The sequence below is a fragment of the Vombatus ursinus genome, unplaced genomic scaffold (genome assembly GCF_900497805.2).
Source record: "Vombatus ursinus unplaced genomic scaffold, bare-nosed wombat genome assembly UNPS02014786.1, whole genome shotgun sequence".
In the NCBI taxonomy this organism is placed as follows: domain Eukaryota; kingdom Metazoa; phylum Chordata; class Mammalia; order Diprotodontia; family Vombatidae; genus Vombatus; species Vombatus ursinus.
This window is the reverse complement of record NW_020954564.1, coordinates 12,187,245-12,203,242: the sequence shown is the minus strand read 5'-3', so window position 1 is coordinate 12,203,242 and position 15,998 is coordinate 12,187,245. Positions and strand designations below refer to the sequence as shown.

The following is a 15,998-nucleotide window of genomic DNA, read 5'->3' as shown; positions in this document are numbered from 1 at the left end:
TTCCTCTTGTCTTTACTTCCATTGCTACCTAAAGATTCATGATTAAAATAAAGAACTATTTCCAAAGAGTTGGCTCCCTATTACTGAGATCCTCTACCACAATTTGTAGCCGTGATTTCTCAAAATTTAATATGAAACTGAGGTCCCAATTTGGAAGTACCTAAACCCACTAAAAATTGAAAAACAAACAAACAAAAATACCTGTTTACCTTGCATATTTTATATAAGGAATCTTGGCCATCTCCTCCTGTGTCCTTAAAGTAGTCATGAGCCGGGAATGTACGGTTAATATCCCTAGTGATAGCACTGTCCTGGGGAGATTCCTGTGGAAATACAAAACAGAAAAAGTTTTCATTATTAAGCAATCAAATGGTATGGCTTGCAAATTGCTAATTTGTGGGCCCTTTCTGAGGTTGCTTCATTGAACTGTTTTTCCATCAGTATGTGTACTCCCACCACAATCCCTCTACAACTTGGTAGATGGAGAGATGCAGTTCCTGAAAAATTTATCAACCTATGATCCTCTTGGTTTGAGAATGCCCAAATGCAGCTAGGCTGGTCCTTGGATTATCCATCACTGGGGCCTTTACGGCTTTCCATCTTAGTAAGAGTACTTAGAGCTTACACTCTATTGGCATAGAGTTCCAGGTCTCATCTGCATCAGCATGAAGCACTGGAGTTCTTTAAGTGAAGGACTTTGACAAACGGTTTACGGCCAGTGTCCTGTCTGAGAATTCTAGAATCAGCAGAAGTTGTGATAGACCAACCCTTTCACGAAAATAGCATTAACGCCTGTGCTGCCCAATACTGTGCCATGTCCCATATCCCCACAGCAAGGAAGTGCTGTTTCTAAAAAAGAGAAGAACTGATGACCTTTTGGTTTTCATGAGGGAAAAGGAGCTTTCCAAAACAAATTTCCCATAGGAATTAACCTAACCTAATGTCTCAAGGGAAGAGGTGAACAGTCAGCATATTCATGTCAGAAAAGGTTTGTTCTCCCTTACTGCCTGCAGTTGCCAAGATCAGTGGAGTGGGGGTGGAGAGGCTGGGCAATTGGATCCATGGTGATTTAAGTGACCCCCTGGCACAAGGCCCATTATACCAAGGCTTGTACATGGGAAGGTTGACTCTTGAGTGTCCTAAAGGCAAACATGGTAAAAAATGAAGATCTGCTCACAGATAGCAATCTGCTCACTGTGGAAACTGAAGTGCTGAATGCCAGAGGGACTCAGCCCAAACAGGATACGGGAAAAGATTAAGATGAAATTTTTCTGTTTTGGCCAAAGGAGTCAAACTCCTGAGAGCGTTAGCTATCCCCACTCTAGTTTTAAATGAAATGTAACAAATGTCAGTATCCATCCCTCCATAAGATTTATTGGGCATCTTGGTAGCGTTAACATTTGTTCCTTTATGCAGTATGTATACATATATATATGTGTATATGTATATATGTATATGTATGTATGTATCTAATCATGTCAAGTGCCTGCTGAAGCTCAGAAATGTGGCGTTTTACTTTATCATTTCATTGCTTTGCAATCTCTCTGAAAAGACCACAAAATTTATCTTCCCTTATGACTTCATCCTGTACTCAAAATGCACCCCAAAATCCTGTTCCAACATGAAGTGACTTGACATTAGTCTTAACTTATTCATCTATAAAATGCAGATAACACTAGGAATATTTGCCTCATACTGTTACGAGGAAAATGACTTGTAAACTTTAAAGGGTTAAGGTAGGGCGACACTTTCCACTGGCTTTGCTAGGAATGTTCTTGTAGGCTCAGAAATAATTTACAGGTGGGTTAGTGTAAAACACTATGGGATTTCATGTGATTTCCTTTCAGTATAATCTAAAATGGTGAATGTGAAGGGAAGGCAAGCTAAGAAAAATCTGTAGAAGTGGTAATTTTTCTGTGTTTATTTTCAAGGTTATTCTGAATATCTTACAAACGCTTTCTTTGTATATGACTCCTGGTATCACTGTGGTAATTTATACATTTTTAGAAGCAGGAGGGTGAAGAGAGAAGAGCATGATATAGCAAAACAAACACTAGACTTAGAGGCAAAAGACCTGGCTTTGAGCTCTGGATTTTTTTAGTTACTAGTTTATGATCTTGGACAAGTTATTTAACCAATAATGGTTTCAGTCTCCTTATCTGTAAAGTGGGAATAATACCAATTTAACACAATGATACAAAATGGCCCTAAAAGAAAAGGAAGAAAAAGGTCTTCAGAAGTGTACTTATTTAAGACTGTTAGCTATTTAAAAAGCATAAAAAATATTAATATTATGGGTGACATACTTTATTCAGCCAGGGCATAAGCAAAGAAACAGAATAAATCAATTTTAACTAACTTTCACTGACACACAGGGAAATGAGACAAGAACAAAGAGATGAGAGAAAATATGATACTTAACAGGCTACTCTTCCTCTAAGAAATTTAACATCTTTGATTCTTTCATTTACCATATGACCAAGAAGTAAAAGAGCCCCCCAAATTCCTTACTGTAATTCTTCATGTATTCAGCATGCTGCTGAATAGCACTTTATACTCCTTGTAGTCATTCATCATATTCTGAAATGAATTTTATTTATGTCCTACCTCCATTATATTGTTCTCTTTTTAAGGGTAGGGATTGCATCTTATTTATCTCTGTATTGCCTTGAGTTTCTAAGTCCTGAACTTATGAGCTGTTGAATGAAGGAACATTTATTAAGCTCTTCCTATGCACAAGGCACAGTGCTAGGTACTATGCAAATAAGGACAAAAAAATGACAATTTCTGACTTCAAGAGTCATTCTATCTAAGTGCAAAGGCATAGCCAAACAAGGAGGCATGAGAGACCGAGGAAGGAGGGATCACTTGGTGATGTAGGTTCACATAAATCTTTATATAGGAGAGTAGCGCTTCAAGCTGAATTTCAAAGGAAGGAAAGGATTTTTAACCAGCACTGAGATTTTTGCAAATGTACAAAGTGGGAGAAAGAGCAGAATAAGATCAGGAAACAACAAAGTAGTACAGTCTGGCTGGAATAACTTTCCTAGGTCAAGGGTACCACCATCTTTCTGGTACGGTGGATTTGTAACTTCAGAGTCATCTTCAAGTCTTCATTCTGTCTCACACTACATACCCAGTCAGTTGTCAAATTCAGTCAAGTCAACTTCTGTATCTTTCCATCTGTTCCCTTCTCCCTCCTCACACAACCACCACCCTAGTTTTGTTCCTTTTTACCTTCTGCATCACCCCCACCTCTTAAGGTCAGCTCAAGTGCCACTTTCTACATCTTTCCTGACTGCCTTCCCTCTTGGCCCCCACTGGCCACTACTGCTTCCTTCCCTCAATGACAATTACTTTTATTATTTACTTATTAGTGCACATATTTCCTCAGATGGGACATGAGTGCCTTGTCAGTTTTACCTCTGGTAGGGTCTAGCACAAGGCCTGGAATACTACAGGTGCTTAACAAAAGATTGTTTAAAACTAGGTTGTATAAATGTGGGAAATATAAATAAGCCTGTAATCTCCTTTGGGTCAAGTATTGTCTTTTCAATTGGGTTTCAGTTATGCCATTTAGGAAATACTGGGATTCTCCAAAGTCCCTTTCACCTCTAACATTCCAAGTTATAATATATTCTTTCTACATAGGCCCTGCCCACACGGAACTTATAGTCTAAGAGTATCAGTAATAATATTTCAACCATCAGTGAAGTTAAAGATTAAACTTGTTAAGTGTCCACATAGGAAGGGCAACCGAAATCACCAATTGAAGCAACAAGGCTATACTCCTTTCATATTGTTTAGATAATTCCTAGTGAGTTATTTTCACTGTGCCCTGTTCCTGATGTCTCTTTAGTGTGCGTGACCAAAAGAACAGAGAGGCTCACTTGTTTCCTGGTGCTGTACTTCACATCTGTTAAGGCTGCCGGTAAACAGTTTGTGCAGGGAAAAATCCAAGGAAATGATAATGTTAGGCCATGTTTTTTCTTCCCCTAATCCTGGCTTTGAAAGATGCTGGGTTAGTACAAACCCCTGCAACCCCACATTGTGTAACCTTTTTTTCTTGTGGACTATTTTTATCCCTTGCTGTGAGAATTGGCCTGCTGGGTAACTTCTCAGCATTAGCAGGGCACTGGGAACAGGAGGAAACCCTTTTGAATACACACCCTTCCATAAACTCAGGCTGAAAAACAGAAAGCTAAGAATGGCAGGAAGAAAAAGGAAGTAAGACTCAAAGAAAAGGCAGTGGAGGAATGCCATGAGAAATAAACCAGTCTTGGAAAGAATGGTGCTCCTAGCACAGCCTGTGGCTAAAATGACAAAGATACCTTTTCTTACGATTCCTATATATACATGCATTCAATGTGATCATGTAATAATTAAAACAAAATCAAATTACATTGAAGTACACATATCACAGTTTTAAAACACCAAGATGGTTTTGTTTCTTTGTTCCATTTTACTCTCTAAAAAAAGATACATCTTGCCCCAGATGATTTTACAGTCTAGTTTTTGAAAAACCCCAAAATACAGTGAAACAAAACCAGAACATTAAAATAAAGAAAAAGAATGGAATAATATTTAAAAAAGGTGCCATGATAAGTAGACAATGGGTGGCAACTAGGAACTTCTGAAGTGAAATATTTTTTCAAGAGAGACAACAAACATTGTATTAAGTGGACAGAGTGCTGGATTAGAATCCAAAGATCTGGATTCTAGTTCCAGCTCTTCTTACTACCTGTGTGATTTGCATAAATCACTACCCCTCTTTGTGCTTTAGTTTTCTCATTTGAAACATTAGTGTTTTTCTCTAAGGTTTCTTATAGATTTGATGTACTAACATTCTATCCTAAAGTCCCCTGCAGCTCTGCCATTTATTCTAGCTGAATCCTTTTTACCTATGTTCCTAAGTTTCTTCCAGCTTTGAAATTTCACATTCTGCTAAGTTCTATTAAAAGATCTATTTCAGCTCTGCTATACTGTGGCTTACCCTACTGCTGTGAATAGTGTTATAAATACAATAAGTAAAAAAATATGTAGTTCCTAGTGCATAAAGAGCTTAAAATTATAGTTTCTATGGCAGGTTACAGTTTATAAAGTGCTTTCCTTATGACATCTCTTAAGTTCAGGGATGAGTTGGATGAAATGTTTGCTTAGGTGCCTTCTGACACTGTGATTCTGCGAGATAGGCAATGTAAATGCTATGATCCCTGGTCAAAGAAAACTGAGTTAATGTTAAGCAAGTTTGATTGAGTTGACTGATGCCATAAGACAAGTAGCAGAGCTGAGATTCAAGTAGAAGATTCTACCCACTGTCTCATTCAAGAGCCTACTTCATTTCTTTTCGAGAAATGAGTACGACATTGAATTTGCTTTAAACATAATTAGAAATTTTAAAGGTAGGTGGTATATAGTGGATAGAGTGAGTCCTGGACTTATATTTAGGAAGATCTGAATTATTTTTAACTCAGTTTTCTTTTCTTTTTTTTTTTAATCCCTTGGTACAGAATCATAAAATCTCAGACTCAGAAAAGACCTCAGAGATGGCCTATCACAACCCACATTTAAGCAAGAATCCTCTCAACAGCACATAGGACATGAGTGTCTGGATTCCATATGTAGAATTTCCTGAGACTGCTCTGGGTCCCTGGTTTAAATGGTATATGTTATTCCATGGCCACCTCCTCCCCTCTGCACACAAACATATACTGAGAATAAATTCTTTGGCTCTGGCCGTGAATGTCTTCTTCAGACAATACGTCCATTTCTGTTACTGGTGGGTCAACAAAGTAAAAGCTCTCTGGATCCACCCTTGCCTGACTAAAGGTTCAGTGATCCATGGATGCTCACTGGCACACCTGGCTCCTATCTTATTTAAGTTAAATTTTATTTTTCTCAATCAGCAAAAATCTGCCTTCTCTCCCTCCCCTTCCTCACAATTGAGAATGAAAAAAAAAAAAACCTGTTACAAATATATACAGTCAAGCAAAACAAACTCCAAATTGACCATGTCCAAAAATAAAATTCTCATCCTGTACTCTATGACTTTTACTCTTCTATCAGGAGGTAATAATAGTCCGCTAGAATTATCTTTATGCTAATCAGAGTTCCTAAGACTTTCAAAATTGTTTGTCTTTACTATATTGTTGTATACACTGTTCTCTTGGTTCTGCCCATTTCACAATGCATCCTTTCATAGACGTCGTCCCAGGTTTCTCTGAAACCATCCTCCTTCATCATTTCTTATAACACAGTAGTTTTCCATCACATCTAATTCTTTGACACTGCAAAAAGAGCTATTAAAAATATTTTTATATGTCCTCCAAGTCTATCTTACTTAAGACAAATATCTTAATCTACTATTATCTCTCTAATTACCCCTTGTCTCCCTTTCCTCATGAAATGGTCTTCCCTTTTCTGAATAGCTCAGATGTGAGATTCAAGTGTTAGCCACTCCCTCCATTCCTTCTCCTCATTGTACAGACTTCTACTTGAGCACTCTGATTATGTAAGATAATTTTCTCTAGCACTGTCTTTCCCACTCCCCAGAGTATCTCTCTTTTCCCCTCTCTTTCCATTCTTTTTTTAAGATCATCAAGATATAACAGAACCACTCCCAGGACTTTTCTCTAATTAGATTCCCTCTTTGACCCCTAATGATGATAGATGTTTAGTGGGGACAATTATCAATTTCCCATATTAAAATGTAAGTAGTTTATCCTTTTTGAGTTCTTGATCATTGTTCATTTTGTGTTTACCTTTTTCTGTTTCTCTTAACTCCTAGGTCTGAAGTTCAAAGTTTCTGTGATGCTCTAAAGTTCTTTCATCAAGAGTGCCTGGAAGTTCTCTGTTTCATTAAAAATCAATTTTTCTCCTGTAGGATTATTTTCAGTTTTGCTAGGTAAGTTATTCTGGTAGTAAAACAGTCTCTTTTGCCTTCTGGAATATCGTATTCCAAGCATTCTACTCCTTTACTGTGGTGCTGCTAAATCACAGGTGAGGGATCCTGACTGTGGCCCCTCAGTACTTAACTTTTTCTTGGCTGTTGCAGCATTTTTTCTTTGAGTGGGAAGCTCTGGATTTTGGCTGTAACATTCTTGGGAGCTTTCATTTGGGAGTTTCAGGAGGTGATTGGTGGATTCCTCCTTTTTTAACTTTGCCCTTTGATTCTAAGAGATCTGGGCAGTTTTTTTATTTCTTAAAATACGAGGTTTAGGTGCTTTTACTTGATTATGGCTTTCTGATAGCCTTGCAATTTTTTAAAATTTTTTTAAATTTTTAGGCAGTTGGGTTAAGTGACTTGCCCAGTGCCACACAGACTGCAATTTTTTTAAATTAAAATTTTAAAAAGTATTTTTATTTCATTAAATATTTCCCAGTTACATATAAAACTTTTAATAATCATTTTTTAAAATTTTGAGTTCCAAATTTTTTCCCTTCTATCACGTCTTCCCCCTTCTTGATAAGGCAAGCAATTTGATATCAACAATACATGTGAAGTCATCCAAAACACATTTCCATATTAGCCATGTGGCAAAAAAATAATAAAAAAGAAAACAAGAAAAAAAAAGTAGAAAAATATGCTTCAATCTGCAATTAGAATTCATCAGCTCTCATGGGTCCTTTGGAATTGTCTTGGATCACTGTCCTGATCAAGAATAGCTAAGTCTTTCACATTGATCACTGTTACAATGTTGCTGTCACTGTGTACAATGTTCTCCTGGTTCTGCTCACTTCACTTTGCATGAGTTCATATAGGTCTTCTCAGGTTTTTCTGAGAACTACTCACCATTTCACATAGCACAATAGTGTTCCATTCTAATCATATACCACAGCTATTCCCCAATTGAGGAGCATCCCCTCAGTTTCCAATTCTTTGCCACTATAAAAAGAGCTGCTATCAATATTTTTGTATAAATAAGTCTTTTTCTCTTTTCTTTGATTTCTTTGGGATACAGACCTAGTAATGGTACTGCTGGGTCAGAGGGTATGCACAGCTTTATTTGCTCTTTGGGTGTAGTTCCAAATTCTTTTCTAGAATGATTAGTCCATTGATTCTTAAATTATCTCTCCTCTGTTTTTCAGGTCAGTTGTTTTTGCTATGAGTTATTTTTTAAAAAGTTATTTGACTTTGTTTTAATATTTATTATTATCACATAGAGTCATTAGCTTCTATATGATCCATATTAAATTTTCAGGGAGTTTGTTATTTAGGTAAAGTTTTGTACCTCTTGTGCTGAACTGATAATTCCTTTTCCAATTCTTTTATCTACAATTCTCACTTCTTAATCAAATTTTTTACTCTAACATTCTCATTTAATTTATAAAACCTTGCACAACTATTTTTAAAAACTTGTTTCATCTCTTCTGGAAATTTTAACTGAATTTGTGTCCATGCTTTGTCTTTCTCTGAGGCTTTGCTTGGAGATGTTTTGGAGTCATCTTCTGAATTTGTGTCTTGAGCACCCCATCACCATAAGAGCTTTTAATGGTGATATTCTTTTTCATTTGTTCATTTTTCCAGCCTACTTCCGGACTTTGGGTTTTATGTTAGGGCCTGGATATGTGCACTTATGGAGGCAGTGTCTGGACTGATCCTTTGGTCTGGCATTCCTATACTGGCTATTTCTCTGTAGCCTTCAGAATGGACTGGAACTGAGATCTAGCTCTGCTTCTGGAGTCAAAGCCACACAGTTATTGCTTGCTTCTGAACTTTCTCCTTGCTTGGTACAAACACTAGAGCATTCAACTGCTCTGCCTCCTAGAATGTCCCTGCTTGGCACAAATCCCCTCCTTATTTTGCCCTTGATGTCTGACCAAGCACTGGGTCAGAGCTACTACTTGGTACACGTTCCTGTACCTTACACACATTAAAGCCCCTCTGTGCTGTATCTGGGTCCTATTCTTACTCTTCCCTGCACTGGGATCCTTGCTCCTAGCCAGACTGCCACCAGTATCTGCAGACCTCTATCTGTCTCATTATGACAACCTGAGCTGGAAAAATTACTTATAGTGTTGTGACTTTTTTTTTTTTTTTGGCTTTCATGATGAAGATTTGGTCTCATGTTTTCAAAATCTTTTTGAAGGAACTGGATTGGTAAGGAGGGGGAATTCGATGTACTTCTTTCTTCTGTTTGGTTATTTTGGCTCAGCCTTCATGTCTTAATGGATGACCTGAATTTGAATCTTGATTAGGAAGGGGTGACGTGGTCACAACTGTACCTTTGGAAGATCAATTTGCCAAATGACCTTCATAACCTATCCCTAAACCTCATTCTATTCTTACTGTACATTATTTTCCAGTACATACTCTGTGGTCTAGCCAAACTGGCCTTGCTATTCCTCATGCAAGGCACTCCATCTTCCACATATATTTGCAATGGCTGTCTCCAGTATCTACAATGCACTCCCTCTTTAAACTCTGTCTTTTATTGTTGTTCAGTCATTTCGGTTGTATCTGACCCTTTGTGACCTTGCTTGGGGTTTTCTTAGCAAAGATACTGGAGTGGTTTGCTCTTTCCTTCTCCAGATCATTTTACAGATGAGGAAACTGAGACAAACAACGTTATGTGCCTTGCTCAGGGTCACACAGCTAGTAAGTGTCTGAGGCCAGATTTGAACTCAGAAAGTTGTTTTCCTGACTCCAGGCTCAATGCTCTATGCACTATGGCACCACCTAGCCACCCCTCACCTCTGTCTTTAGAATTCTTAATTGCCTTCAAGGCTTGGCTCAAGTGCTATCTTATATATGAGGGCTTTACTAACATCTCCAGATACAAGCACCTTACCATATCCCTCATTTATCTTGTATATATTTTGTCTATACCTATGACACATGTACATGTTACTTCCTGGCCCGACTCTAAGCTCCTTAGGGGCAGGGACTGTTCTTCCTTTTGTCTTTGTATCTCTAGCACCTGGCACACAAGGATGACTTACTACTAAATGCCTACTGAATGACTGAAGTGTTATCCTCGTTTTACAGATAAGGAAACTGAAGCTTAGGGAGGTGAAGTGGCTTGTCTGAAGTCACATAGCCAGTCCTGGTCAAAGCCCTGGGTCCAGATCTTCAGCCTCCAACTCCAGTACTCTTTTTATTATCTGGTGCTGTCTCTAATAGCATATTTATAACCTCTGGGAACAGTGAGGTTGAAGGATGGTTTTCCTCTGCATATTTTGGTATCTGGTACTTAGGCCTGCTAGAAGACATCACTTTATTAATAGTGGTAACAATAAATTTAGATCATGTTCAATTTAAATACTGACTGCAGATGCTATTGAGTAGTACAGAGAGAATGGGTTTGGAGTTAAGTGACCTGGTCTGGTTTGGACACTTACTGGCTGTGCGAACATGACTAAGTTACACTCTCTCTAAGTTTCGGTTTTCTCACTGATAATTAGAATAATAATCATTACAGTGTCTTCCCCAGGAAACCCTCTTCTGTGAGGTTAGCACTCTGTCATCCTGAAAGTGCTAGAGCAAGGGAGTTATTAAAGAGCCTGAAACCCATCAACTGGAGACTAGCCAAAAACATAATGGTACATGAAAGTAATAGATTATTACTATAAAGAAATAATGAAGATGAGGAATCCAGAGAAATATGGGAAGATTTGTGTGAACTGATGCAGAGTACAATAAACAGAAAGAATATAAAAACATATGTGATAACATAAACGAATCCATCACAAAGAGGAAGCTAAATGCTGAGCAAACAAAAAACTACTGATGGTCTTAGAGAACGGATGATGAAACATGCTGCCCTCTCCCCTCCAAGGATAGAGGCAGGGGACTTTGAAGAAAGAATTGGCAGGTGTTCACAGCAGTGGATATTTTTTATTTATTGTTTTTTTTCCTATTGCAATGAAGGATTCAATCTGAAGGTGAGGAAAAGGATTATTTCCTTTGAGAGAATGTGATGTAAAGACAAAAGGCACCAATAACATTTAAAAAAAATGGCAGCTATTACCACCATTGCTTGTGAGACAGCATGGGATAGTAGAGAGTAAAAATTAGAGCCACACAACCTGAGCCTGATTCTTGTCTCTGCAAATTGTTACGTTGGTGAACCTAAGGAAATTCACTTAATTCTCCCTCCCAGGCTGAGTTTCCTCATCTATAAAATGAGAGATTTAGACAAGACGAGCTACGTCTACAGTCTGTTCCATCCCTAAACCTATGACACTATAACAAATCGATAAGAATTGATTAAGTACCTATTATGCAACAGGTACCACGCTAATTGCTGTGGATAAAAAGACAAAAATGAAACTGTCCTTAAAATAGCCCATCGTGAGGAAGTGGTATTTATACCTCATTTTAGCCCACAGGAATCAAAGCAAGAAAGGGAAAGCAGGAGGCCCACACTGTGAAATTAAACAAAAAAAGCCAACTCCTATTTCTTTAGCACTTCATAGTTTATAAAGTTTTTTCCTTCACAAACACCACCATTCAGCAGGGAGGGCAAGGATTATTATCCTCATTTTACAGATGAAACTGAATGTCAGAGGGCAAGTTACTTGCTTGTAATGGCAGGTATCAAGGGTTAATACTCAAAACCCAGGTTTCCTGACTAAAATCAGTGCCCTTTCCACTACACCACACTGTTTTCTATCCTATTTGATATGAACATTTTCTTCACAGACTAATTACTATTTCAATATTATTTCTTTCTCTGTTATAAAGCTGCAAACGGTTTTCTGGAGCACAGTGTTATTTTCTTTGAAAAAACAAAATAACCAAGATCTTTTCTTTTGTCTCTACCCACAAATATCAAACTGCCTCCAAACGGCAAAAAACCCTATAGAACCCAACCCTGCCCCAAAGCTGCACACTGAAACTGGAGACCAGCACTTTATCTTCAATACAAAAAGAGCCCTCCAGAACCACAAATATACACTGCATGTTCCAGAAATATGTCTATTGCTTCTTAACCTTATAAGTATTTCAAAAACTATGTTATTTAGGATTCATATTTACATAAGCACTATTACGTATGCTGAATTGAGAAAATAAAGCACATGTTAACAATCTAGATTGATATCTACAGAAAGGACAGACATTTATTGAAAAAAAATTGTGCCCTGATATCACATAATTTCCATCCAAATATGGCATTATAGGGCTAGGCTAAAAATAGACATGAGCCCCTTGTGATATGCAGACCTCTAGTTAGCTATGTTCATTTCCTTTTAGGGCTCAAGTTTCCCACAGGAAAATTATTCAGTGTTTGGCAAAACTGTCCCACATCATGTATAGATAAGGCATAAATACTAACTTCACTGTCAACTTTTTCCTGCCTTTGCCACTTCTGATTCTTCCTTTCTGAAGAAATCTGTTCTGGGAGGACCACCCAACGGTCAGGAAGTGTTTATGTGAGAGGATCCCCCTGAGGTAGAAGTGACCAAAGTGGCATTCTTACAAGAATGAAATTTAAGAGCTAAGTAAAAACAAACATAAAAAGGAAAATAAACTATGTTGCTCAAAACACTTAAAGTACCTGGGATATTAGTGAATTACTTCAAGTGCATGTATTGCCTTAGCTGTTTTGTTTAAGTAACAACAAAGTGAAATTTCTCAACTGATGTCTATTCCCAATGCCTTTTTCTGGTGTGAGGGTGATTCTGGGTTCTCAACTATATCAAGCTGAAATTACTATGAGCATACATAGGTGTTGACTATATTGCCTCTTATCCAAAGATTATCCTAGGGAAGTAGAGAGGTTCCTTATCAGATGATTTATTTTCTGTTGGTCACAGCAATTCACAAAGAACTAGTCACCCAAATATGGAGGAGGTGAGATCTATGTTGTTATTAGGCCAGGAAGGCCCTGGGCTGATAAAATCAGAGATCCCTTCTTTAATTATGAGAATACTATGTGAAATTATATGTAAAATGTCCCTGAATAAATGTATAGATAACATAATTCATTACTAGAGTAGAAGAATTATAAAGCAAAATTTACTTAGAATAGAATCAAAAGTTAGGATAACTCATTAATATGTTCAAAATACCGATAAACAACACCCTTTACAAGGGTTAAACATTTTTGTGTCCTGGTCCTTTTTGGCATTCTGGTAAAGCCTATGGACTCCTTCTCAGAACAATATATTTAAACACATAAAATAAAATTCCTGTGATCAGAAAGGAAACAATTACATAGAAATATGGTTACCAAAATATTTTTAAAAGGTCATGGACTTCAGGTTAAAAACCCATGTTTTAAGAAGCTTATGGTTTTATATAAATCAAAGCAATGAATACAATTAGGAATTTCAAGAAAATATTTAAAGGCATTTCATAATGCTTAAACAGTTTGCTTATGAAAATCTAGTTTCTTATGAGAAGTTGAGAAGTCACCGACTAACCATTCAATCAATAAATCAACAAGTATGTATTAAGCATCTACTATGTGACAGGCAGGGTTTTAGGTGCTGGGAATAGAAATACTTAAAATGAATAAAACACAATCCCAACTCTCAAGGAATTTACATTCTAAAAGGAGAGATGACAACATACACACATTTATAGACATATATAAATTTCTCTCTCTCAGCTAAGGGGATCAGGAAAGGCTTCATGTAGATAAGGTGGTACTTCAGCTGCTTTCACTTTTGAAGAAGAAAGGGATTCTGAGGCTGTGGTGAGGGAAGTCCAAGGGTGAGAGAGATAAGCCAAGGCAGACGCATGGGGATGGGGGATGGAATATCACAAACACATAAAGAAGCGCAGTTTGGGTGAATTGCAAAGTTCAGGAGGGTGTAAATAATGTCCAATGAGATTAGAAAGATTATTTGGGCCAGGTTATGAAGGGATTAAAAACCAAGCAGTACATTTTGTATTTGATTCTAGAACAATAAGGAAGCCACTTAAGTTTATTGAGTAGAGAAATGACATGGTTCGATCTGTGTTTAAAGAAAAGAACTTTGCCTAGCAATGCAGAAAATGGACTGAAGTAGGGAGAAACTTCAGGCAGGAAGATCAATTATTAGGTTGTTGTAATAATTTAGGCAAAAGAGAATGAGGACCTTAACTAAGGTGGTAGCTATGCATCAGACTTTACCTTGGATCAGATCACTTTTGGGGCACTGAAAGCAATTTTAAGTCCTCAGCCTGAGCTGTTCCTGAGATCCTAGAATAACATAAAACTCAGTACCCCTAAGAAAGCAGCCACAAGTCTAACTCAGACCTTCACTCCAGAAGTACAATATGCCTGGCCCTAACGTAAAGTTAGAAAGTAGGCTGAAAGGACAAGCAAACATACTAAGAAAGAATACTGGGGCTAGGTGGCGCAGTGGATAGAGCACCGACCCTGGAGTCAGGAGGACCTGAGTTCAAATCCAGCCTCAGAGCAAACACTTGACACATACTAGCTGTGTGACCCTGGGCAAGTCACTTAACCTCAATTGCCTAATTAAAAAAAAAAGAATACCATCATAAAAAACTATTATGGTGATAGGTATACTTAAGACAGGGCAGCTAAGTGGCAAAGTAGATAGAGTCCTGGGCCTGGAATCAGAAAGACTAGAGTTCAAATCTGATCTCAGATACTTACTAGCTCTGTGACCCTAGACAAGTCACTTCATTCATGCCTGCATTAAAAAACAAAACAAAACAAAAAACTGGAAAAGGAAATGGCAAACCACTCAAGTACTTTTGCCAAGAATGGGGTCACAAAGAGTTGCCCACAACTGAATGACTGAACAACACTTAAGACACAATCTCAGTAGAGAACAACTCCAAAACATCTACAAGTAAGCCTCAAGAAAAAACATAGCACAGGCACAAATTCAACTAGAATCCCTGGAAGAAATGAAGCAAGTGAGAAAGAAAAGGTTCTGTCAATGAAATGAGAGCACTAGAGGAAAAAAATTGGAAAAGAAATGAGAACTATGGAAGAATAAATTAGAAATGGAATTATCAGCTTGTCATAAGAGGCCTAAAACCTTGCCCAAGGTATAAACTCCCTAACAATTCAAATGGACCATGAAAAGACAATGATTCCATAAGAGAACAAAAAAAAGTAAAAGTAAAGTCAAAAGACTGAAAAAAAAATAGAAGAAAATGTAAGATATCTTGTAGCAAAAACAGCTGACCTAGAAAGCAGACTGAGGACAAAAAATCAAGGATAGTCAGACTAACTTGAAGACATGACCAAAACAAGAGCTCAGATGTCATATTTCAAGAAATCTTTAAAAAAACAAATAAAAAAACTGCCTACATCTTAGAACCAGAGGGCAAAGTTAAAAAAAAATAAAAAGGAAGAATCCAGTCACCTCCCGAAAGTAACCCCAAAATGAAAATTCCCAAGAGCATTACAGCCAAAATCTAGAGCTACCAAGTCAAAGGAAAAAACAAATAAACAAACAAAAAACACTGCAAGCAACCAGAAAGAAAGAATTAAAGACTGGTTGAGCCATAATCAGGACCACCAATGATTTAGCAACCACCACTTTAAAAAAGTAGAAAGCTTGGAATATGATATTCCAGAAGGCAGAGTCTTACAGCTCAGAATAACTTACCTAGCAAAACTGAAGATAATCCTACAGGAGAAAACTGGATTTTTAATGAAATAGAAGACTTCCAAGCACTCTTGATAAAAGGGCTCTAGAATGTCATGGAAATTTTGCATGTCAAACATAAGAGTTAAGAGAAACATAAAAAGTAAACACAAAATGAACAATGATAAAAAAAGATAAACTGCTTACATTCTAATATTGGGAGTTGATAATTGTCCCCATGAAATCTTATGGTCATTGGGGGTCATACAGGGCATCTAATTAGAGAGAAGTCCTGGGAGTGGTTCTATTATGTCTTGCTGATCTTAGGAGAGAATAATAATATACTTGGCCAGGGGTGGAGGGTGGGAGGAAGAAGGAAAAGGAAGGTTAGGGAAAATCACCTAATATAATCTGGGTGTACAAGTAGACTTCTATACAAAGAAGGAGGAGGAAGCTTGGAGCGAGCAGCTAATATATGAACCTTACTCTCATCTGAA

At 37.5% G+C, this 15,998-nt stretch overlaps 1 protein-coding gene across 4 annotated transcripts in view; it reads right to left on the bottom strand.

The window, feature by feature from the left end:
• LOC114047174 (rab GTPase-activating protein 1) overlaps nt 1-15,998 on the bottom strand; it is a 218,109-nt gene that overhangs the window by 47,157 nt on the left and 154,954 nt on the right. For 3 of the 4 annotated variants that reach the window (XM_027867964.1, XM_027867966.1, XM_027867965.1), the window contains exon 14: nt 210-323. In XM_027867964.1, the coding sequence (XP_027723765.1) occupies nt 210-323 (114 nt within the window). Of the gene's footprint in view, nt 1-209; nt 324-625; nt 704-15,998 lie in introns of those variants that run through there. The other variant, XM_027867967.1, reaches the window with a different exon arrangement.